General features: G+C 44.8%; 1 protein-coding gene across 1 annotated transcript in view; it reads left to right on the top strand.

Annotated features, from left to right (window-relative positions):
* Positions 1-13,112: 13,112 nt before the first annotated feature.
* TRABD2B (TraB domain containing 2B) overlaps positions 13,113-26,284 on the top strand; it is a 294,426-nt gene continuing 281,254 nt past the window's right edge. Inside the window, exons 1-2 of the mRNA XM_042785821.1 lie at positions 13,113-13,429; positions 13,908-14,468. Of these exons, the coding sequence (XP_042641755.1) occupies positions 13,322-13,429; positions 13,908-14,468 (669 nt within the window). The 5' untranslated portion in view covers positions 13,113-13,321. The remainder of the gene's footprint in view (positions 13,430-13,907; positions 14,469-26,284) is intronic.

Below are 26,284 nucleotides of genomic sequence, written 5' to 3'. Positions count from 1 at the left end.
TGATAATGTTTTCGAGGAATCTTTTTCTAGCCCCAGACAGAAGAAAGACAAAGCAGACATTAACCACAACAAAATAATTTCCATGGGAAATTTTAAAAATAAATGTGCCTTCTTTCAATTAGCTTGTTTTCAGGGGTCTGAGGGATGTTGTGAATGGAGAAGGGGGTGAAGGGGAAGGAAAAGATACCCATTTTTGGTAAAAGCATTCAGTTTCTTAATGAGAATTTTGGATGAGAAAAATAGTGAAAAACAGTCTTTGCTGAAAGCAAATGGAAAACCCAACACAGCCTGGAAGATTTGGATACAAAAATAAAATGTTTTCCATACAAATTAAATTCCCAAAGAGGCATTTTTCACCAGCATTGTTTTTCAGTGGTGGGGGCTGGGGGTGGGCGCAGAAAAAAACTAAGTCTAGAAGGTTGAACATTCCCCAGTGAAGTAGTCAGGATCTGGCTAACAGTCCCCGGGCCTCAGGGTTTAGCTCAGACCGCTCAGAGTCACCGCTGATTAACGGGCCTTCTTGCCACGGGCCCACGACAGCGGGGGCTTGGCTTACCCTTAGCACTCTTAAGGCAGAGCTCAGAACAACTCAGCATTTCATGTTCCTCTCATACTTTGCATCTCCTTTAAGAGGGGGCAAGTTGATAAAATTTTGACTTAATTTTATTCCTGCATTAAAAACAATCTAAAAATGCTGATGACATTAAATGACATATGTAACATGGCAGCATCCCTTTACAGATGCAACTGTAAAGAATACAAATATGAAACAGAAAATTTACCTAAAATTATTGGTCAGAAACCCAGCCTACAAAATGGGTAAGGAAGGAACCCCCTCCTCCCGAGTTGTATTTACAGTATCTTTGATTTATAGCAAACATTAAAAAAAGTATTAAAACAAAAATAATTAAGGCAAGCCAAATCTGTTTCTTGCCAGCACGCAAAGCTTGTCCGACTGGACATATTGAGGCTATCAATCGGTGGTGTGTATTTATAACCTAGTGCTCAGACAACTTGGAACGACAAATGCAAACAGCCACAAAGAAGTCACTTTGTTCGCCTGGCACAAACAAACCCCTGAGATGAAAAGCAGCCTGGCGTTTATTTTGGGCCAAGCTTCCTCATCTGACGATCCACGACGTGGCACGGAAAGGGCAGTGTTACCAAAGGACACGAAGCACATGGAGATGCATCATTAGTGCAAACATAGACCAGGGTGCCAGATTTTGTTATTCTTGCTTCTTCCTTCCCAGAATGGATGTCACTTTCCCTCCCTTCTTCTCCCCAAAGCACATTGGTTTGGAGCTTGTTTTTTGGTTTGGTTTCTTTTTTTTTTTTTTTTTTTTTTATAAGGACCAGGCTTGTCAGCACAGCCTGAAAAGCTCTTACAGCTATAATTTAAAACTGAATCGTGTTGATTGAAAACACGGCTAGCATCCGACTGCAGACATGTCTGAAGACTTCCACATGCATAGCCAAATGAGGACTGGTGAGGACATAGTGAGATTTGCCAAAAATATTAAAGCAAGCTTTGCAGGAGACATGATCCACAACTGTACAGTAATAGTAGGCAGCCTAGGAAATGCCCATCTAGTGATCTGGTAGGTTCCCTTAACCACTGAGCTATGGAGACCTGAGCTGTCTGAACAAACAAGACACAAACAAAACCTCTCAAGAGGTTTCACAGAAGAGAAAGTTCAACTCCCAGATCGGAGGAGGAAGTCTCAGTGGGCTTCGGGTTGGTTTGATATTGATACCTCGTTTATCCTACTACCAACATGGTCAAAGCACAAGAGAAGCAACCAAGGAGAATGGGAGGAGTAAAAGAAATCCAGCAGAGTGGTGAGCCAGCGAGCGTGCAGCTTATTGGAAGGATAACACATTGCCTTTTGTGAGGAGCTAGGTAAGAGAAGGGCAGCAAGCTGACAACTACCAAAAGATAATGAACAGAGGTTGCAGGATCAGGTGCAGTTTGGCTTTAGGAATGCTGGTATACGTTGCTTCGGTTCAAAGGAAGTATCTTACCCTCTTCCCTGGCTCTGTCAGGGGAGGATCTGGTAAGGCTTCTAGGCCTCATCTCAGCAGGCAGACGCTGACACTGAGCCTCAAATCACATTGTCCCATGCATGGATAATGGGAAGCTCGGCTGTTTGATGGTGTGATGCCTTCATTCTTCTCATACCTTCATCCCCTTAGCTATGTCAGGGAGCTAAAGGCATGAGAAAGTCTTAATAAAGTTTTAACCTTCTGATGACACTCAGGCTTTAAAAGGAGGGTCATAGGTGATTTGAGATGCTTTTCTCTCATTTCACTTAAAAAAAAAAAAAATGGATTTCCCACAGCTCCTTAAACACCGGAATAGATATGCGTATATTTTTCAGTGTATGGATTCAAATCCTTGGTTTCTTTGGCAAAAGTCCATATAAATTCTCATGGATTTGTTATTGCCTGCTATAAATTTACTACGCAGAAAGAATAATATTTTATTTGCTTTATCGTCGGTGCCTCTAAAGAGGGTGAAAATGGATTTAAGTGTTTCATTGGGCATCTTGATGGGGACAGAGAAGGAACACAAAAAGAAGCCAAAAAGGACACACAGAGAATTGCTATAAGGCTCCATCATGTATAATTCAGTTGATAAACTTAGGTCTCCTTTGCAATGAATTACAATGCCAAGAGATTTGTTCTGTAAATTCTGTCCAGGACTTGGCAACACCATTTCTAAGAAAGCAAGCAAACTCTTAGGTTTAGTTCATGTAACCCTGGGGACTTAAGCAATACTTTCCATCTGAATAAGCAGAAGTTTTGATCTTACCCATGTTGGCTCTTATGCTCTTCCTATTTCACACAGAGGAATAGGGACAGTAGAGACAGTTCACCAGCACAGGTAGAACAGGGCCTCAAACTTGTGTTCAGTTTACATATTCATGGGTACATATATAGCTTCATGGAGTTTAATCCATCAACCTAAAGCCATTCCCTGGGCGGCTGTACTTATTCCATGATCCTTTACGGTCCCCACAGTGACCTCATGTAGAGAGGACGCTGCAGGGATCTTATCTCCCTATATCAGCCCCAAAATGAGACAGGCTTGGGATGAAGAGACCAGGACATGGACTTTAGCAGGGGGAGAGATCCAAGTGTACAGAAAATTGTGCTTACTTTTGTGTGATGGTGTACAGTGAAATCAAGGATTCATGCTGCTTGTGCTCTGGAGCTTCTCTGAAACTTATGTTCAAACCCAGACTTGACTCCATTTATCAAGCTTATTTAGCTTGAAGAGTCTGACCATGTGGCTACCACCATATTAGTATCTGAGATATATTAAGTTTATACTACTGAACAAATTTATGACTTGAAACCCTGATCCTTGTCATTGGGGATCCAAGATGCGGACAGATGAAGCAATTTACCCTAAGTCAAGAAAAGGGTGGGTTACAAAACTGCGAATTAAAGCACAACTCCTGAGTCCCATGTGGCTGGCCAGCTCCCAGGGTGATCCCTTCTCCAGGGACTGAAAGATCAGTGCATTGCTCTCTAAATGCTTCCAGAGTGAACTCTCCAAAACACAGCAAATGGGATTTTTCACACTTTGACTAATGAAAGCTTGGCACATGGCATGAAAAATAAAATCCTCTCTGCCAGCAGTACATATATATAAAATGATGTTTATTTCTACAGGGCTTGTGAATAAGCAAGACATTTTTCATCCATGAAAGGCAGTTTCTGTGTGCATGTGTAAGTTAGCAACAACAACAAAAAGTATGACTGATGATCCCAATGAACATCATCCCAGTGAGATTCAAATAGTCGTAACTTTTTGCTTCCGAAAAGAAAGTCTCTTTTTTACTTCACCCTGCAAACTTCTGGGTTTATTGTGGCTATATTTCTCTGCTCCTGACAAAAATACATACATAATCCATCCTTTTGTTTCATGTTTATAGAATAGCTATCATCATAGGGCTAGGCATTTATAGATGGAGATTCAGCAAAAGGATGTGCTCAGAAAGCACAGTTCAGATTTTACAGTGCCTGCAAGATCTACTTCCATATGAAAGCAAAGCTAGTTTCTGAAAAAGTGAGGAGAGCTCATTCTTCTTGCCAAATTATGACATTTTTCTTATTCTGTTCTTTTTCCCCTTCTTTCTTGGTGCTTTCCACATGACCAATGCTAACAAGAGGAGAAACTAATCTAATTCCTCATGCAGGCAAACTAAAAGTGAGTAGACACAAATTGGGACCAATGGTACACTATAAAAACACTTCCAAAACAGACAGTATTTTCTCTTTGTCTGCTGAAAATGTTTTGAAAAGAGCACACTGAAAAAAAAAAAAAAAAAACTCAAAATAGTAACTTCTCTGATAAACTGGTGTTGGGATCCTACCACATAGATAAAAGATGACCCAACCACAGTCTTCCAGTTCACAGCTAACATTTGATACCCATAAGGGCAGAACTCAGCAGAGGAGCCCTTGGAGGCATTTTAGAGACTTGCAATAGTGTGAAAGATTTACTTTTTCTCAAGTGCAAAAGGATTACTGGGACTATTGTAAATTTGCTTCAAAGAAATCAGAGAAGAGCTTTACAGTTCTGCAATAATCAGAAGATATGTAAGAGATAGGTAAGTTGTGATGTGCTTTAGCATAGCATAGCATCAGGTTTTATTTGATTAATTCTTCCCTACAGCTTGTAATGGATATACACAGTGTGATTTCAGGGCAGGAGTAGCTTCAAAGTACAATCTGAGTAGCACAGATCCAAGCATGCACAGCTGGATCTCAAACATATAAGCCACTTTGAGATACACAGGAGGGAAGAGAGGGGAAGATTACTATGATCTGAAATATTAAAGCTGCTTTCACATGATTAAGTACATTTACATGTTTTACTCAAACCAGCAGAAGTTGTTTCCAGGGAACACAATGAAACAAGTAGGTTTCCATACTATGTGTGGGGGTGTACGACACACACTCACCTGACCTAAAGATAGGGCAGAATGTCTGGTGATTTGGACATAGAACTGGCAGTGCTACAAGAAAATTACAGGTATTGAAAAAAGCTTCCTGTCATTTTCCTCCTGTGGGAGAGGACATGGAGAGGGGTAGGATCCCCTTCTAACAACTACCATCAGGTTTCCTAATAAAGGGAGAAGGCCAAATTTCTCCTGCAGCAGGTGCCCTAGAAGACTATGTACGGAGAGGGCAGCACATGCTGGCTGCAGCAGCCCCAGTGGCCCATTTATCAGGAAACATTGCCACAGGCAGTGGTGACATGGAGAGAGGATATCATCCCTGTGATGACCCCGCAAAAGCTTTGCTGCAGCCCTGGCATAAACTTCCAGCCTCAGGGTCTCTCAGCACCACTGGCAGTTCTGCCTAAAGTAGAGTCTTCCTCCTTAGCCTAGTGATCTCCTCTTTATTTTTGTAACTTCTTAGGCAAATCTGTTATCCACCCTTTTTAATGGACTGAGGATGACTTGGAAGGTCTCATCAAGTATTTGCACACAGGTCCAGTGGAGCAAGAGTACATTTTGTTCTGGACTACTATTAAAAACCAGTATGCAGATGACCAGAACCAAAAAGGCATCTGGTGGCCATGCAAAAGGCAGCGAGGCAGTATCACTCCTTGCTACATTAACTGGTAAACTGGTACAGTCTTGACCATGGTCTCACTCAGGACGGATCTTGGACTTGAATATAGTCTTGGAAGTGTCGCCTGTGCCTGATTTGAAACAGCAGGGAATCTGAGTGACCCTTCTCTGAGGACATAAGTTTCCTAGTGAAACTTGGCAGCTGAAGAGTCTAATTACTTTCACGGGGAGATCACCTAGACTGTCTCTGACAAACTCCATAGCTCAAAAAGGTAAAATGCCTACTGTTGGAAGAGCTTTCATAGAATCCACCTCTAGTCCCAATCTGCTGCTCAGGAAAATGGGGACAGGACATGAAGGAACCACCTGAGCTATACTTGCTGATGCATTAGATCTCCACCACGGGAAATTTTTAAAAACAGACTAGATAGGCAGGGACTTTCAGATGAGGTCTTTCCACGCACGGATCGCAGATTAGGCATCTCACACTATCCAGGAATAATATGGGAAAGTTTAATTTGGGCACAGGATGGATGAAATGCAGTCAGTGGCTATTCCTAAGCACTAGCCCTAGCGCCCACTCCTAAGTGAGATGGACATCTGGTTGGGATAGTGAAGGTCCATCTGACCCAGCTCTGGTCAGGCTAGATGAGATCCCTTCTAAACCTACTCGTCTAAGATTAATGAAACACAACATATAGACCCATATGGCACTTTGAGATCAAGGAAGTTGAGATCCTGGCCAATTTCTATTGTTAAGCTCACAAAACACTAAGATAAATAATGGAAAATGCTTCAGCTGCTATTTATTTAGGGCACTTTTGCCATGTGACATCAGAAAATATTCCATGGTGGAATTTATTAACATAAAAATGGACTTGGTGAGACTTTGTGATCTATTAAACTTCCAGCTAACTAGACTTTTGTTTATCCAATCGACAGATGGTGTTTTTCTGAACTAGTTATGTTGATTCACAGCACTGAAGTGGTTACTGGAAAAAAGGACCAGGAGTTTAATAAGGAGCAGGCCCACACACACGCAACAAATGTGAGTCATATTCTACCACCTCCAAAACCAAAAAAGCAGCAGTTTTTATACCAAATTACCAAAATATTGGCACATTTTGCATGTCCATTATGTGTGCTCAAAGTCCCTGGAATAGGAATGTTGTTGGTAACTCAGCTACTTCAGACACATGCACCAAGGTATTGCACTTGCTTGGAATATTCTGCTCCACGTTAGGAGGAAGACAGTTACACCTAAACTCCTCCTTCAAAAGTGCTGTCTTGGAGGGCTGATTTAGGTGTTTTATGATAAAGACTCATCCCACCTACAAAACCCCTCTTGGATTTCTCATCAATTAATGCCAGTGAACATGATATGGTACCAATGTTGTAGAAATCAATGGCAATCTAGAAACCAGGAAAAGAAAACACAGTGAATGACAATCAAAAGTGGACTATTTAGAAGACTCTTGAGCAGCCAAACTCCCGGTTGTTCTCCAGACATGAAAGAGGTTTGGACTGTTTATAAAATTAAGTGGAGCTTCTGGAAATGCACGCTGAACTATGCTGAGCAGGAAGAAATCTCTTTGCTTGTTAGGCCTCCAGGAGATAATCTATTGTTCTAAAGAAACAGCTACAGTCTTTGCTGTGCAGCAGGGAGGTTGCTCCTGTTCAGGTGGATGAGCTGCATTCAGACCTTTTTTTCACCAACTCTCTGATTTAGTATGTTTTAGGAATGGAACAGCAATTTTCTGCTTAAGTTTCAGACAGAAGATCTTGAAAAGACAGGATCTACCATTCTTGCAGTAGAAGGACAGCAGTGAAGCACAGGCTTCTGCCTCCATGGGCTCAAATCCAGAATATCTTTGAGAGGATGGGAAAAAGAACTGAAAAGATTATAATGGAGCGTTAATAGCAGTCACCTATCTCATAATTTTGTGTGTGTGTATGTGTGTGTATATAGATGTATATGTATATATAAACCCACTAGAATATATAAACACACACACACATAGATACATACACCTTCCTAGGTGTGTGCATATGTAACATTATATACATACACAAGCACAGACTAAACTTTATACAGAGGGAGAATGCATACCAGAGTCTAACACTGGGGAAGGTTTTCTTCAGTGTATTTACACGCCTAGTCTCAGGCAGGATGTGGTCTGTCATTGCAGAGGCCACAGCACAAGGTGAGACTTTGCAAAATGTAATACAAGCTTTTAATGCTGGTTGGTCTGCAAAATTCATACCTAGTCCTTAGAAGGGAGGATGTTAGGATTGAGAAGGGATTTTCTTCAAGAACTAGATTGGTTGTTTCTGTAACGCTGAGACAATAGACATTGAATTGGGTGCAGGAGGACAAACGGGCAAGAAAATGTAAGACTGACTAAAGTGACTACATCATATTAGTTGCAATGCACTGGAAAAAAAAAAAAAAAAAAAAAGAAACATTAAAACAGTTGTGATAATTCAGCAGTTTCAGTGTGACAGCCTTAAGTAGCAGAGGCTAGTTCCCCTGACAACTGCATGTTTCAAATCATGAATTGCACGACTGAATAATGATCTTATATGTGAATACAACTGCTAATATTAAAATCAATCTTCTGCAGGAAAATCTGTATTTTCTGGACACATCACAGCACAGGTGTCATGGCAAATAACAAGTCGTGGCGTAACAGCCAGCAGTGCAACTGCTTCAGGCTTATTACTTTTTCTGTCCAGGACATCTACATATAATGCCACCTGTGCATAGGAGAACACAGAAATTTAATTAGAATCTGTAATTGGACCTGAGCAACTTCATCTAACACTGAAGTTAACCCTGCTCAAAGTGAGGGCAGTTGAACCTGAGACGTCATGAAGTTCCTTACAACTTAAATTATTGTATGATCTGTAGCATACAAAAAGTTTGAATCTCATCTGCCATCTCTGCCAGGAGCAGAAGACACCTTCAGCTTCATTCATGGAAAAAGGAAAAGCTGGGTTCTTACTCTTCCAGTTTTGACATAGGACAGCCTTTGGGGAAGTCAGTGGGTCAGCCAGAGTTCCTTGTTACAGGAAAGGCATAAGAAATGCAGAGACTGAAATCCACTGGGTGCTTTGAAATACTTCAAAAGAAAGTACACCATGGCAGAGACAGGGAAGTATGGATACAGCACAGGCTAACAACACAATATTTTTCCTGGGAGGAAGGTGAAAGGAGAGGAAGAGACAAAAGGGTGGTTAGCCCTGTATGGAGCATGTTCTGATAAAAGTGTGTTGTGGTTTAGGCTTCCCTGCATGCAAATACTGGTCTCTCACAAGCTGTTTCCTCTCAGATCTAATAATCTTCTTTACCTGTTGGAAATGCACTGTAATTACAAGATCCAATGCCAGCTTCTCATTATCAAAGAAATCTGCCCTCTATTCCATGAGGTTTTGTTTTGCCTGATTAAAGATATTGTTAAAGCTTCCACAAATATTTTTTCTACCCACATGGACTCCTTATTGAATCTGGCTGTCTTCACTTCCTGTCTTAGTACAACTTACTTGTTAAGTTGTTGCCTCACCGCACCCCTGAAGTGGTTGCCTTTAAGTGGTTGGTGAAATGATTAACATTTATTTAGTAAAGCTCTTTGAAGATGATACATGACATAAATATCAGCTAACACTATTATGCTTCCAAAAAACAATACAGCTTTTGTAAGACTAAAAGTCTATTCCCCCATTAGATTTCTTGAAATTTGTTAAAACAAAATAACATAACCTTCACTTTGCAGTTTATCCCTCTTATCTCCTCACAGTTTTTAATAGTCAGTGTTTCCCATCTGATTATTGATAATCACATTGTTACACTGCTTTTACAGCTCTGGGGTTTATTACAGAGCTTCTCTATTACTTCAGATAAGCACAAAACAGTAGCAGGTAGGGAGCAATATACATTTTCCAAAGATCAGAACCATTATTTAATGTTTTTGTAAATATTTACTTTAGAAGCAGGCTAAATGTTACTTAAGATTTGTTCTAAACTGCTGTGTTTAAAGGAAAAAAAAATCATGAGGACATATGGAACTCATCTGAAGGAGAAAAAAATGTTACAATTACACAAAAGAATTAATTTCCCTTGCTGTAACCAAAGACTTGTCTTCATAAAAGCTTGTGGCATGCTTTTGTATCTTAGGTGGAACATCGTGATACATATCATGTGGTATGTGGTCTCCTCTTCCTACTGCCTGAAGCTCTGGCTGCAGTTTCCCCAACCTGACTGTCCCACCAAATTGGTACACACCCGTATCGCGCTCCCACTGGGATTTCTGTTCCTGTTCTGCTCTTTTTTTTTTTCCCCCCTTCTTCTTCTTAGTCATCTTACCCACAAGCAGCATAAATCAAGGCGAGGCTGTGTTTTCACAGCTAGGCAGTTCTTGCAACATCAGGGCTGAGTTCAGGGAAACGGCTGGAAAACTTGCTATACCCACACACACACACACACACCTGCCTTTTGGCTAATGGAAGAGGAGCACAGTGCCAAAGATGTTTGTTTATTCTTGCCCTGGGTGCTTTGATATGTATGCCATCGATGATGGTAATCACCCTATCTCACAACTTAGTACCCATGACTGAATAGGGCCTCACATCTCCTTATAGACCTCCCAGGCGTCTTCTCCAGAGCACAAGATATTGGGTCACATCACTGGAGATGTCCCTATCAGCCTCCTGACAAGGCCCCTCTGTTCTTTCACTACTTTGGAAGAGATCTGGGAATGAGCTAGAAAAACAGTCGACCAAGTCAAAGCCACTAAACTGGGCAAGCGCAGCCATGTCACTTTGGAAGTTGCACTTACTGAACACAAAGATGCAGTTTGGCTCAGCTGTGAACAAATGCAGCACATCTCCATGCTACAGTGTAACAGCATCAAGCCTCTAGCTTTTAAATGGTTTGTGGCAGCTTAAGGAAAAATAACAGGATACTGTGTTGTGGCTGGAATTAGCCCTTGTGGTATCCCATCTGCTGGGACAAGGACTGCACAACGCTCCCTGCTCCGGACTCCATTTCAGCTGGGGGCACAGCCACCCATGGTGACCATCCAGCACCCTGCACACTTGTGGGTGGGCTGGGAGCAAGTGCTGAGGCATGTTTGGGAGAAAGGTGGGGCTGCTTGAGAGAGAGATATGGCGTGGGCACATGGAGTCAGGCCCTGCCCTCCTCATCCTTGCAGGCTTGTGTCGTCACACCAGCAATGCCGGGGAGGCAAGCTGAAAGGCCCCAGTGTCGCATCCCCCGAGGGCAGACAGGGCTGGGGAGACCTGGCTGCCTACAAAGCAGTGCACACCCACCTGCTGCCACCCTGTGTCCCAACAGCACGGGGCCACGGGTGACTCCAGGCCACGAGCACCCAGTACGGCCATGACTCAGTCGTCTCACTGGACCACCCTGTGCCACAGTGATGTGGCACCTTGTGGGCTAAAAAACCTTCTGCCTCTTTCTGTCCGTCTGTGTCTTTCCCTTATCTGAACCTTATCCCTCAGGATAAAACCAGAAAATTAAACATTTCTTTGCAAAATCTAGAAGCACCACGAGGAAAACCCATCCCCTGCTCCTCTGTATTATTTTTACCTGGTTGGAAGATCTGGGAGGAGAGAGAAGAGGATGAGAGTCCTCACTTAGAAAGGAGCTGCTGGTCCCAACATCGTGGTTAGGGGAATGCTCTCCTGCCTCTGCAGGCCAGGTGCAGAGTCCATGCGATGCGCACACGGTGGTTTGAAAGTCCCTTCAGTAGCCTGTGTAGTGGCACTTGTTCACCAGTAACCACAGTAAGTGGTGTCCTCTCAGCCTCCACAGCGCTGTTGGGAAGCCATGTTTACAGCTAGCTCGGCCTGAGTCTGCCACTGTCCTTGGCAAAACCCCCGCTGGCTCCACTCTGAGTTTTGCCAGAGCAAGGACTCCACATTAGCAACTACTGCGTTTCGTCAAGCAAACTTTGTTAGTTTTGATTCTTCTCAATATAGTGAGGAGCTTTCCAATTTTGGAAAGTGTTTGCAATTGTGGAAGCGGCAGGAAGGTCAGGATGCAGATTTGCTCTGCTGTGCGCGCTGCATACAGCAGACGGGGTGGCAGAGATACCCGGGGCCACCAACCCAGCGGGGCTGGGTGGTGTCCTGCAGCGAGAAGGGGCTACGTCTGGCATCCCATCCCCTGTCCCTGCCCCGGTGGATCCAGAGGCAGGAGTTCTGCAAGTGGCAGCGACAGGCATTGTCTGCCTGTCCTTTGCTCTGAAACTCCACAGCTTTAACAGTGATAGACACCTGGGAGGAGGCTTGAGTTGCAGCTGCTGGACTCCAGCACCTGCTGCAACAACCTCCAAAGGAAGCTCCAGCTCCTCAGGGATTCTGGATGTGCTCCTGTGAGCAAGAGCCAGCTCAGGTCTTGATGGAGGAAGGTGCCTCCTCCTGGGGCTTTTTGGTCTGAGTGGAAGCTGCGTATCTAACTGCACAAGCAGGACAGATGCACATTGCAAACAGAGAGGGAGGTTTCCTTCCATCCTCCTGGGAGGCTGAGGAGGTGGGGGACCCGCCCGGGGCGGCCATCCCGGCTTGGGGTACAGTGCCGCCAGCGCCACGCAGGGCCCACGTCCTTGACCTGCCCTCCACCCCGGCGCTCAGGGAAGCCTCGCCGCCCCTGGTTTCGGAGAGGCCGGGGGAAGGCGGCGCATGTGAGGACATGTCGCCTCACGCCTGGGAGCCGAGCGGGGTCTGAACAGCCGGCGGAGGGCGGCGGTAGGGGGGAGCGCCTGAGGGCATCCCCCCTCAGGAGCCGGCTGCTCGCGGTTCCTTCCCGGGACAAGCCCCGTCTGGGTGATTTTTGCCGCATTCCTCGTCCGTGGGGAGCTCGAGACTTTCCCGTTCTCCGCTCGCAGTCTGTAAACCGCGGGTCGGGCCAGGCAGGTGCCGCCGCGGCTGCGGGGCGGCGGGCGCGGCGGCGGCCCGAGAGGCGGGAACGCCGACACCGCGCGGCTGCGCTGGGGCGCGGTCGCCCCCTGGCGGCGGCCCCCGGCGGCAGCGGCGGGAGGCGCGGGCGGCCCGGGGCGGCTGCGCGAAACTTTCCGCCGGAGCGCGAGTTCGGCCTCCGCGGCGCCGTGTGCGCCGCCGCCCGCGGAGCCGCGCCCGCCCTGCCCGGGGCGCCGCGGGAGCTCCTCTTGGCCGCCGAATTTCAAACCCCCAAAATATTTCTTTTTTTTGTTTTGTTTTGTTTTTTTTTTGTTTTGTTTTTTTTTTTACTTTTTTATTTTCTGGCTATTCTCTCTTCCTCTCTCCCCCTCCACTCACCCCCCCCCCCTCCTTCCAGCCTCCTCCCGAACCGGCGGGGCGGGAAGGGAGCTTCTCCGGTCTGCAAAATCAAAGCATGGCGGAGGCTGGCGATGAGAACCGTCCTCCCCAAAGCATCCAGCGCCTCTGACAAGTCCGGAGCCAGAGGGGGTGGGGGTGGGAAAGGGCGGGAGGGGGGAGAGCATGGGAGGGAGGGGGCGGCCAGTCCTTCCCCCTGCACTTGTCAGATGCAGATGGGACTGGCAAAGTTTGTTTGAATAAAAAAAAAAAAAAAAAAAAAAAGCCAAAAAAAAAAAAAAAAAGGGGGAAGAGCAGGAGGAGGGGGAGGGAAAAAAAAAAAAAAAAAAAAAAGATCCTAGAAATCCAAAAAGGCTCATCTGGGAAAGAGAGAGAGGAGAGCGAGAGGAAGCGGGATGCAACTCAACCTGACGCTGATCTGCTTCGTCTTCGGGGGGTTCCTGCCCGACGCCGCGGCCCGGCGGGAGCAGATGGACACGGGGCAGTGCGACCTGCCCCGCTCGGTGAGCCGGGCCGGGCCGGGCCGGGCCGGGGGGCGCGGCCGCTCGGGGATGCGCGGCTGGCCGCGGGGCTCCGCGGGAGCCGCCGGGGCGCGGGGGAGGTGGAGGGGTGGGGGGGGGCGCGGGGGGAGGGACCCCCCCGCTCCCTGCGTGTCCCCGCAGGTGTGGCGCTGCCCCCCGTGTCCCCCGCGAGGGGTGCGGTGTGCCGGCGCGGCGGGGGCCTGGGTGCGGGTCCCGGAGGGATGCGGCGGCCGGGAGGGCGCCCGTGGGGGGAGAGCGGGAGTCACCGCCGGACTCTGCCTTGCGCGGGCCTCTTCGTGCCCGTGGGTGGGGGCTTGTGCGGGGAGATGGGGGAGAGGGACCCCCCCGCGCCTCCATCCCTGCAGGCGACCCCCGGGGCGGGCGGCATTACCACCGTGGGCTGCCCCCTGCCCCTCTGCCCCTCCGCTGCTGACCAGCCCCCCCCTTGTCCTCCCCGCAGCAAGGAGAGCTCAACTCCTTCCTCTGGACCATCCGCCGTGACCCCCCCGCCTATCTCTTCGGCACCATCCACGTGCCCTACACGCGAGTGTGGGACTTCATCCCCGACAACTCCAAGGCCGCCTTCCACGCCAGCTCCAGCGTCTACTTTGAGCTGGACCTCACTGACCCCTACACCATCTCGGGGCTGGCCAGCTGCCAGATGCTGCCCCACGGGGAGAACCTGCAGGATGTGCTGCCCCGGGAGCTGTACCGCCGCCTCAAACGCCACCTGGACTACATCAAGCTGATGCTGCCCCACTGGATGACCCCGGACCAGCGCGGCAAAGGGCTCTACGCTGACTACCTCTTCAACGCCATCGCCGGCAACTGGGAGCGCAAGAGGCCCGTCTGGGTGATGCTCATGGTGAACTCCTTGACGGAGACAGACATCCGCTCCAGAGGGGTGCCGGTGCTCGATCTCTACCTCGCCCAGGAGGCCGAGAGGATGAAGAAGACGACGGGTGCGGTGGAGAGGGTGGAGGAGCAGTGTCACCCGCTGAACGGGCTCAACTTCTCCCAGGTAAGGAGGCTCCCGGGCCTCATGGCTTATCCCAGGAGTTGGGGGCCGTTCTCCTCGCGTCTCAGTCAGTTTGTGGGGGCGAACCCCAAGCCTGTTGCAGCGGGGTGGGTCACTCATGGGCCTCAGCAGCCTTTGCAACAGGCTGCCCGTTCTCCGTTGCGCCGATCCAAGCTGCCTGCAGAGAACCTGCGATGTGTGCAGCGAGTGCTGCGTGTTTATCATGTGTATTATTTATTTGAGAGGCAAATGTCCAGGGTGTGAATGTGCGTGTCCACTGGCTTGCCACTTGTGAGGGAAACTTCCACACCTCCCGTCCTGTCCCGGAGCTGGGAAAAAAAGTGCTTTTTTTTTTTTTTGTTTGTTTGTTTTTAAGTCAAGCAGCTCTGTGGTACTTGTCAGGAAGAAGATGAAGCATGAACAATGAAAAAAGAAATTTCAACATTGTTCAAATAGATTTAAGTACGTGCAAACTGTCGGTCATCTTTTTAGTAGTCACTGCAGGGCAAAACAAACTGGCTCATGTTGCCTTCATACTGGGGGAAACTAAGTGTGCAATTTGCATGTGTTTGTTTCATTTTAGAACAGGTAAAGTTCAGTAAAGAGAAAAGGATGTAGGTTAAGAAACAAAAGTTATTGGCGTAACTGGACTCCAGAATTCTTTCAGTGGATTTAGCTTTAAACAACCAAATACTAAGCCATGCGATCTATTTAATTTCAGTGGATTAATCAGGAGCACAGTCACAGCTATTGACTTTGCTTTGTGAAACTGTTTGTATGAAATCAGATTTACTAGAAATTCAGGAAATGAATGTGTGTGGAAGAAAACAAATAATCCAGAGGAAATTTAAGATGGTGTCAGTTACTGCTATGATACTTTGTTTTTAACCTGCTTTTCGTCATTAGTTTTGGATCAGCCTATTCCCAGCTTTATTTTGCTGTCCTAGTTTGAGCAAAAAAATTCTTGGTGATGTGGGAGTAAGGATTAAAGGACTGATCTTCGGTGTGATTAAAATGTCCTTAGAGTCCCTTTACCCCCTTCTCCCCTGAAGTCTAGTGGGAACTGTTTTAAGGGCAAAAAAAGTCTGGCTTTCACTAACATTTGGTTCAGCCGATTTTTCAACTAGAAGTGTAACTCTGCATACAGCCTTCAGAGGAGAATATTGGTTGCATACGCTTTTGGAAGGAGTCTCTTGTTTATCAACAAAAATAATTAGAAGAAAGGCCTCAGGACCTTTGCATTAATTAACACACACGCAAAACAAGGAATTCGTTTTACCCTGTACTGTTTGAAAGGTTTAAGTGCCTATCCTCTCTACTGAACCCCTTCTTTAAAGTGAGGTAAAAATAATTAACCATTCCAGACATCCAATAGCATTTGGTTGTATTAGGTCAAAAATGGCAGTTAGAATCAAGCACATGAAAGCACTTGGTTAAAAATGTACCACTTGGAAACCTTTTAAACGTGAATCATATTGCATTTTTTTTCTTTTTTAGAGAGAGAGTGAGAGACAGAGAAAGGAAGAGGGACAGAATACAAAATTCGCTGCTGCTTTTACCATAATTCTGTTTTTATCTCATTCTCTCTCTAAACTTTAAATGGAAACAAAAATTTTCCCCTTCGTTTTGCTACAATAATAATCTAAAAAAGAACAGCAAAGGTATTACTGCTATTGGCAAGTAAAGGACAATCATTTATGTAAAACGTTTGTGCTGATTTAAAAAAACCATTACATTTTAATTATTACAGAGAATTGACATTGCTTCTAAAATAGATCAGTCTTCAGGAGGATTTTTCCTAGATTGAAGCTTTTTCTGGGAACAAGGCCACCAGAACAACATGAAACAAAATTAAACAAAACAAACCAGATATTTATTTTCTTGCTTCCTCTAGATTTCATGCATCCTGACACCTGGCTAGTTGTTTAACAATAGTAATTTGTAATGTTATCACACTGTCTGGCAGTCCTACTGCTTGGTGTATTACTGTGCTAATTTAGTGGAGTGGATTGGTAGGTTTCACCTCCCAATTTCAGGTTTTGGAGCCTTCCTTAAACAACATGTAATTAAAACACACTAAAATGGAAATCAGAAATTGAGCAGCTTTTGTCTTGTAGGGTGTTTGCACAGTTTGATGAGAACATCTGTGATAAATTACAGTCCCAAATCTGCTAAGGGCATCAGCAGTTTTTACCTGTTTTCAGCATTACTGTTACAGGAATACTGCACGTAATTTCTGCATTCAGAATTCAGGTTTTAAAACTGTGCCTTGCTCAATCACGTTAATGCTTTTGTTTCCCACATCCCCAAAGTCCAGTAATTTTGCCCTAAGCAAATTAAAAAAGGAAGAAAGCTTTTTTTTTTATTTTCTTCCCCTCAAAGGCGGCATTGTGCTACTACAAATATTTAATCTGACTACATGCACCAAATCTGTTAATCTGATACTGTGAGGAGGAGGAAATCTAGGAGTGGTCCCGGCGTGGTACTTGGTTTTGATCTGGTCTGAAAGAAAGCGGATACACTTGCATTTTTGACCAGGAACGATCTTTGAAACGTTCTGTGCGTGGCTTTGAAATGTTGATTGTCTTAGCCGGATGAAAAGATTAAGGTGGCTCATATAATTAGCGGCTTCCTGGTGAGCCAGCTCTTGCAGGTAGCGCAGGACGCATTGTTTTTTATTGTAAACCCAGAAACTTTGTAGTTTGATGCTAAGCTCTCCCTGAAATCAGTGTTTCGTGCCGCTCTCCCAAGCGGGTACTGCTCCGATTGCCCTGTTTCCTGTGGACCAGCTGCTTTCCTCCATGGCTCCCGGAGGGAGCATCCTTGCTCCCCCTGGGACTCCAGCAGTTGCTGGTTACACAGAGTCCCGGCCCTGGGTGTTGTATAGCTGGTGGCAGGGTGCCTGAATCATGGCGAAAGGCTGGTTTGGGAGCCTGGAAACAGGGGAATTCAGATCAGGTTTGGGTCAGGTTGAAATTTCACCACTCCTTGGTACAGGGTGGGACAGAAAGAGCTGAGAGGCACTCAAAGAAGAGGAAGCAGTCAGTTTTTCTGTCTGACAGTGTAGATGTTTATTTACAGAGTGGCCAGAAATGTGCAAAATCAAGTGGGCCAGGACTGAGAAGAGGTGGTGAGGGGTGGTTCAGGGCCCTCACTTGTTGGGATTGCAGCAGGGGCACTTCAGCCAGTGCCATGACCTGCAGCAGGTGTCATGACAGGCCATGAGGAACTTGTCCATGTGTCCTCTGAGGGCTAGCCTGGGAGAGGGTTAAGCTTTCCCTCCCCCTCTGGGACCCTCATGTGGGTTTGTGGTGGAAAGCTCTCCCCAGGCTGGGACACGCTGTTGCTGGAGTAAGGAGGACGGTGGTGGTGGTGGCTCCTACAGCTGCTCAGGTTTGTCTGTGTCCGCCCTGATTGCCCAGGGCTGTGGTGAGACCCCTGCTTGGCCCCAGGTGTGAGCACTCACAGGTAGCATTGTGTCCCTGCTAAAAGCCTGTACGGTCAGCAAGGGGAAGGTCTTACTCCTCTACCCAAGCCTCTCTGCCCTGGGGAGGTGGATGGTAGGTCTTGCTTGTGCTTGATCCCGTTTCTCAGCAGGATCCCCAGACCAAGACAGTGTTGATAGCCCTTCCTCCCAAGTTAGAAGTAAATTCCTTCTCCCATCTCATCCTGAGCTTGCTCTCTTCAGGGAGAATCTGCATTCAGCTCGTGCCAGATGCTCTGAATCGCAAGGTTCATGAGGGGAATTTTGTGTCAGGGCCTGGCTTCACCCTGACCTGTCTGTGGGGAAAGCCGTCAGGCCAGAGGGGAGCTGCTGGCACCCCCTTTTCCCTTCCTCCGCTGGTCGAGGCTTGTGAAGCCCTGACTCTGGTCCTCTCTGGTCGGTATCATTTCCAACTGCAGGGGGAGATGTTAAATATCAAACCAGGGTTGATTGGATCAGAGACGGCCTCAAAGAAACCTTAGACCGTGCCAGATTAAACTTCACACTTCACCATTCTTCCCTTTTCATTTCTTTGCCGCCTCATTCTCTGCACAAATAAACCTCGTCTCCCTACTTTCTACCAATGAGACAGCATTCAAGGGGCAGGAATGACTTTGTTAACAAAATCAGTCTTCATTTCCCAGGTCCTGCTGTTCCATCAAACCCTGGGACATGGCAGCTTTGATTACTCTAGTGATAGGATTAGAGCGGGAACAAGTGCTGTTTAATAAAAGGCCAATGGGTGGTCCATCATGTTTGGTCACTGACAGATCTGCAGTCTTGGAGCTAGACCTTCAGTGGCAAAACAGCACGAGACTGTAATACATAGATAGACAGGGCCATGGCCTGGATTTGCTATTCCATCTCCCCTGTCCCTTTGAAAAATTAAACATTTCTGTGATCACAAAGCTGGGACTCTTGGAACTGACAGGGACCAGTATAGCTGACTTCAAGGGAAATTTGCCTGTTTATACTAATGAAATATCCAGGCTCAAAGTTTTCCAAACTGGATTAAAGGGCTCAGTTTCGGAGCTAGTTGACTTTTGATAGTTCATGTAGTTTATTTGAGGGAATATTATTGATTTTTTTTTTTAATTTTATTTTATTTTTTCTAGGAAAAGCGGATTTTGCCTAATAAAAATTGTGCCTTTTTGCTTTTAAAAAATTTCAGGCTTCATGAAAAGGGCAAGAGTCATCAAAAATAGCTTAGTATCATCTGTTTTGTTTGCTGAATATTGTTGAAAGAAATGTTGTTAAAAAGTTTGATTATGCATAGTTATACATAGTGCACATAGTTTTCAGCTTGCTGGCTTTAATTAAACTATCACCCCCTTCACCTCCCTGCACACCAGGGTAAAAAAATTCACCCAATAAAATTAACCTTTGGGTAGAAATTTGTACAGCATAAATAGATATCCTTCCATTTAACTCCCTTTGAATACTAGTGGAGCTGCTTTATGTCTTTACCAGGGGAACTGTTGAGGGTGAAACTATGCAGGTATTAAAACTACAGTAGTCACAGTAACACCTGAAAGGATCAGCAGCTGATGTTTTATAGCTGTAACTAACTGTACGTGTTGCTCTTTACAGCCAGTTACTGTGTGCTTCTTCACCACAGCCCCCTTGAAAGGCCCACCCTGGCATTTGATGCCTATTAAGAAAAAAGCCAGTCAGTTAATGATGGCTTGAGGGGCAGCTGGCAATTCATCTATTGTATTTATTGTGTATATAACTGCAAGAAGTGTTTGTAGAACAGGTTAGATATAAGCCCTTCCTTTCCCTCTGATCCTTTACACCTCCCTCGGTAAGATCCAAGCCCAGGACAGGTGTACCTGCCTCCCATGAGCAGATCTGAAGAGGACTCTGCTGGTTGATTTGTTTGCAAAATTATGGGTGCTACTTGTGATGTTTTTTAGGCAGGAACTGCATCTTTGTAAGGTGGGCTTTAATAGGAACAAACCCCCAGACAACATCAGCAAACAAGTCTGGCACTCAGTGGAGTCCCTATTCCTTTTGAAGCAGCTGAATGTTAAAAACGTATAGAAGTCAAATTGCAGAGTTGTGCCATTTTTTTTCTCTGTGTGTGGTGAGAGGTGAGTTGAGGTCAGCACGTGGTCTCTTTGGCTCTGGTGATGCCTGATCCCAGCAGCACAGAGCCCTGGTACCGCTGCAGCGTGAGGAGTGTAGGGAGCACCCAGGCACAGGCTTTGCTCCTGGGAGGAGATTCACTCCTCAAGCTGGGCTTCAGGGAACGCGATTGGAAGAGGGACAGATGACCCCAAATCCATTCCCATACTTTGGCACTAACATTGCAGCAAATCCAACAAATTCCTGTTGGATCTCCCCTAGAGCAGTCTGCCACCTCCAAGCTGCTCACCCAGTAAGTGCAAAATACCCTCCTCTTCAGTAAATGATATTTCCACAGCGATGATTTTCTCTCTGTTTGTTGTCTGCTGACAGTTTCTGATGCTGTTGCAACAGCAGCCAGGATCCTGCACTGGGCCCAGAGTGCTTTGCTTATAAACAGAACGAACCATTGACCTTAAAAACCTCAACTTCAAGTATAGTGCAACCTACAGTCCTCAGAAAGTCTTTAACAGCCTCCCCTCAGCTCCCTAGTGGGTAGCAATCCACGTTATAAAGCCAGCCCACATCATTCAGGCTAGTCAGAGGTTCCTGTATTGAAAAGGCCAGAAATGATCTTAAGCAAGGGCACTCATTCACCTTGCACTCCTGCGGAGACGGAGATCAGTGGCAGGCTTCCTGGCAAAGCATATTTGGGAACTTCAGAGGGACGTACTGTAAAATAACAGGTTTCCCCTGTGCTAGGCTTTACACTGCAAACTCTTATTAATCTCTTCACTGTCATTAGGAGTTGATGAGACAGGTAAAAAGCAGAAGAAATCACAGAGTTATTGCTTGAGTCATGTGAAATTGGTGTGATTTCTTTCATCTGTTGGTCCTGTTAGAGGGGTTCCCTGCATGCTTGGATGAGGGACTGTAAAATGACTTTCCCAGTGCACAGTGTTTAGGATAGCACAAAAATGGAGATTTTCAGCAATAACCAGTGTTTTGGGAACTTCATTTTTTTAAACTTTCAGGAGTCAGTGTTAGAAGAGCCCTGTTTTGCAGGGAAACCTATCTGTCTCGTGACACCACGCTCTCCTAAATCCCTCTTTCAAGCTGACAAGCAATTCAGATCCTAGATGCTACTAGACTTAAAATCTGCAGAGAGCACTGTGGGTTGATCACAAAACTTTGGTATCTTTCTGAACCGCTAAAATTATTTATAGGTTTCAGACACTAAGACATTTTTCTGAACATTGCAACAATTTGTGAACCTAATACTCCTTTTGTAACCCATAAAGCATTATGGTTTCCAGCTTGCTTGAGACACCAGAAATTAAACTGGTGCCTGCGGAGCAGGCAGATAAACTGCAGATACCAGTGTTTGAACTTAGTATCTCAGTTCTTGGACTGGAACTGGAACAAGGCTGTACTTACTGCAGAGTCGGAACAGACATGCAACTAAAATTCATGACTGGTTGTATCTGTCACAACAGCTAGTATTGTAGTGTCTCATTCATCTCCAAGGATTTGCTTTTTCTGGTGTTCAAGAGGACAGTATAGCTGCCTTGTGTTACTGTTATTGTTTATTGGATCTAGTTGTCATTTAAATGCACAGAGAATTAGGAGTGACGTGGTTAATACCTGTATCAGAAGCTCAGGCAGGAACTAGTGCAGATGACTGCTGCTTGTATCACTACTTATTCCAACAGCAGTCCTTACCACTTGGGTTTCCAATTTTTAGAGCTTCTGCTGTAAGACATTTCAGGACTTCTAGCACGATATAAATGAAAGTTGCTAAAACCTGTAAATTAAAACCATGTGTTCAGCATTTTGGGATGGATGTTGTATGACTTGAAGAGGCTCATTAGCAAAAGTATTTTTAGTTTGAATGAGATCAAAGACGCTAGATTTTCCACTCTGAGGGTCATTTAACACAGGCCTAGACACCCCATTTCTCATTGTACATAGACTCCCATAGGCCAGTTATGTCTGAAGAAATCATCATCCTTGAAATATTGTAATTAGATTTATTATCAGTGGATCATTGCCGATCACCTCTGTCCAGGCACTGCAACAGCACTGCGGGTTGAAGAGTCTTGCAGATGTCAAAGGGGAGTTTTATTACTTTTTCAAAATCAGGATTGCAATCCTGATGTGAAAGACCATTGGTAAGAATCAAATCGTATATGTTGTACTTATTCCAGAGTGTCCTTTGAATCCAGGGATAACACTTAGCCATTCTCAGAAACTCCTATTGGCAAACAGAGAGAGGATTGTAAAAAAAGAAAAAGAAAGTGTTCTGATTTCTTCTTTTCCTAGGCTCAGTTATCGTGGAAGTTATGAAACCTTTCAAATGAATGCCAGTCCAGAGGTTCTTCATGATTGGGTATTCCTGCAAAATCACAGAGTTCATTGAGATGGGCATGGAGAAAAGCTAGCAATTCAGTCATAGCCAACATGTTAGCTGTAACAATACAATTAAGAGAGTAACGCTAAATCCTTTAAGTTTTCCCCAGATTGCATCAAACTTTCTTCTTCTACCCTAGACCTTGTATTGGGGCACCCGTTGGGAGACACAGATATCCCCAATACATAAAACAGAGAAGAAGCTGCCTTCCTAGAGCAAAGCGATATTCATCCGTCTCCTTTCATGAGCCAAGGAATGAGAAAAAGGAAACAGAAATCTTCAAGTTACTTTCAAACCTCTCTCCATTTTAATAAAAGTCAACTTATGAGGAACACAGGGAAAATATTTCTTTAAAGTAGGAGATGCTGTGTCTTGAAAATATCCCCTCAATATTTTAGAGACTGCATTAAATCCAAGGTCTCCATTAGGCTCCCTCACTTGTTAACAATCACAATGAAGACTGATTATTCTCTGTACACTTTCTGCCACTGCACAATTTTTGCTTTCCTTTGATTCCTTGCAGGCTTTTCCTATTACAGGTGACAGCATAATAGTGATGGGGAATATTTATTTAAATGTGAGACAAAATGCTCACAGTATAGGAGTTTGCAGAGTCAGCAAAGGGGGAGAGGGCAAAAGGGTGATTTGAGAAACATGCCTAACTTTCTGAACGTCTCTGTACTTCTGGCATGTGATTGATTTATAATTTTAGAAATTATCATTGAGATTAATGTTATTCCAGCAGTCAAGTATGATGGAAGACGTCCCAGTGTGTCCCATTGGCTCCGAAGCACTGGTAAAATCATCATAGCACTATTAATTGTACAAGAGCTAAGCCTTACACCATGTGAAAAGCTGGTCCTGACATACTGGGAGCCAACTGGGATGCTAACTTGCGGTTTGCTTTCAAGCTAAGGTAATTCTTTATTTTGGGGGTATCACAGGAGCAAGAGAGGCTCAAGTATGCTAAAGGGTCTCAAAATTGTAGTTTTTATAAGAGTTAACTATACAGAAAGCCCTTCTTTTTCATAATAACTTTCTTTCCTGATTAATACAGGAAAAAGCTAGAAAGAACGCTCTCAAAAAAGCACATTATTTGCTTGCTGAAGATAACTCACTAAGACATGGAATTGAACAATGTCAAGTTTCTATTAGCAAGTTATGGCCAGTAGAATTTTAATATGGACTGGGCTTCAAATAGCTGGGATGCTCTATTAGTAGGCAGTTACAGGCAAAATGAAGTTCAGTTCCTTCAGCATTTCTCCTTACCATTTGTAGAATACCAGGGAGATATTTTTCCCCTGGTGTGAGCATCAGGCCATGAGGCCAGGTTATGCCATACTGAAATAATCCAGGTCTTTTGGTGGCGAGATGAAGTTCAGAGGGTCAAGGCAGCCTTCTCAGGCACAAAACACTATTCAGCTTTATGGATTGGCTTGTCACTGTATGCAGACTTGCACTGACTAGCTTTTTACCTAGCTAATTGTGTGAGGCTGGGGAGGATTTTCTTTATTAACTCAAGTGGCTTGGCTGTGAAATGAGACATGCTGTACAGTATATAATTCAAGCTCACTTTCAGAGGTTTTTTTGTTGAAGCTGGGTATCCAGAGAGACCCGAGCCTTTAATATGTACGCATCTGAAACACACTCTAGAAACTTAATAATTTAAGGTCAGCTTTTACACTGGTTCATGTTCCAGTGATGGAACAGTGCTTGCTTTAAAAAAATACTCTGTTTATGTCCTAATGTATAAAGGTGTGTTTTTTTCTGAGAAAGAAACTGACTGCTTTGAGCACTTGCTGTGTGTTAACTATGACTGGATAAGCTTCTAAGGGACATACCATGTAGGGACCAGCAAATGATTGCTCTGAAGTTGAAAGAAAGCATAACTGTGTGTGCTTGGTGTACTTTCTCAAAACTGAAAGTATTAGTTGTTGAGATTCACTTGTAGTAGTACCCTATAGGTCTTTGTACTTCCCAAGACACAAAAATCTCCCAAAAGGTGTCATATTTTGGCATATTTTGGATTGATTTTGTCATTACTGACAAAGAGATCCCAGTGGAAGATACACTTAGGAATGCAAAACACAATCACCAAAACCAGCACAAGATCCCTTATCATACTCTCTCTAAAGCTGTTGCAGATTCATTTGAATTACACTGGAAAGATTTATCTCTTATTAATGGAGTGCTCTTCATTTTTTAAAATTGAGTTGTTGTGCAACACATCAAGTAACAATGTCATAACACATCGTAAATCAGTTTGTTCACTGAAGGATTCTAGATGAGTTAATCTAACACCCTGGACACAGTTCATGAGCAGTTAATTTTAGCAGTTCTCTTTGATTTATATCAGTTAAGGCAAAGCAACTCCAGCCATTATGGAGTAGAGTCAAAACTGGTTAACAGCAAAGCAAGTACAGACAAAGATTGTTCAGAGATAAAGCCTTTGGCAGATCATTCAAGGGATCTTTGCTTTATATAGAACAATTGTAGCTCTAATACCAGCAGTGCAGACACTCTGGGACAAAGAGAAAACACACACACACACCAAACCACAGAAGAAAACCACACACACCACTTGGTACTTGCATCTAACAAGAAAGTCAAGCTAAAGTTCACCAACCCTGACGTAGTTACCAAAGAACTCCATGGCAGGCAATGAGATGGGAAGAAATACCCCCAAAAAGGCAGTCAGGAATTATTCCCATTGTTAGTGGGAGAAACTGAGAACGTTTGATTTGAAACACAAAGTCATCCGGCAGCCTGCCAAATGCCATTTATCTCAAGGTCATGAAACATAAATAACCCCAAGGGCTAGCTTTAAAGTGGAGGAGCAGGAGGTAGCTAAACAAAAATAGGGTAAGGGATTCTCTCTTTTCCCTGTGGTGGTTCACCATGCTACTGGCACTCCTAATGAGTCTAGTATATTAAGGGTAGTAAAACACATGAAGAACAGGGAGTACAGCTGAACGTAGCATCCTGGAAAGGACCGCGTTTCGAGGCCAAGCCACTAAGCCGTCATGCATTTTCTACAAAAATTAGTCAGACTAATTAAAAAGGAAAAGTCATCCAGAAAAAATTTTCCTTTTGGAAGTTTAAGTCTGAAAAGATTGATCCCTGTTACGTAGTAGGGACAACCGACGTTTATTTACTGTTTGCTTGGGTGTTCACATGCATTTTCCTGTTCTTCCAACACAGCAAAGCATCAGAGTCTCCTTACATTTTTTAAGAGAAAAACAAGCTTAGCAACTGCCACGTCTAGTAATCCATCATCCCTATGAGTCAGGGAAGGAAGGGGTGTGTTTTGCTGAGATCGCTTAGACTTGACAGTATAGCTTTGAAGATACCAGTGGGAGAATCCCAAAAGACTTGGCACCCGTTCTTCTGTTCTCTGGGGTAAAGATCAGTGTGGTTCCCGTTAAAACAAACAAGGATGCAGTCCTTGAACCTGGAGCCCAAAACTGGGCAAGGTGTCTTTCCCACTGGTTTATGTAGAAAGGAATTTTGTGTAGCCAAATAATTCATTAAGAGAATTTGTAAGAAAAAAAAGGTCAATATTCTGATTTATTTGTGATTTAGATAGGCTTAAAAAGCAGACTGAGTGGAGTTGCTTGTGGTTTCATATTGAATCCCTGATGCCATGAAAGACGTGAACTGAACTCACTAGAGTCAGAAGGAAAGTTTCAAACTGAAAGTGGTTTGATTCAGCTTTCCTTTTCCTGGTTCAGCCAGCACTGCTTGAGATCAATATAGAGAGTCCTGTACATCTGTATGGTCTGAGCACCGTTCCTGCCAAGCAGTGAGGAAGCAAGCTGGGCATCTGGATAAGGAGCCCTGATTGTTAGTATATACATA

This window comes from Tyto alba, unplaced genomic scaffold (assembly GCF_018691265.1).
Source record: "Tyto alba isolate M040663 unplaced genomic scaffold, T.alba_DEE_v4.0 Super-Scaffold_1000006, whole genome shotgun sequence".
NCBI lineage: Eukaryota > Metazoa > Chordata > Aves > Strigiformes > Tytonidae > Tyto > Tyto alba.
This window is presented reverse-complemented; position numbering and strand designations above follow the sequence as displayed.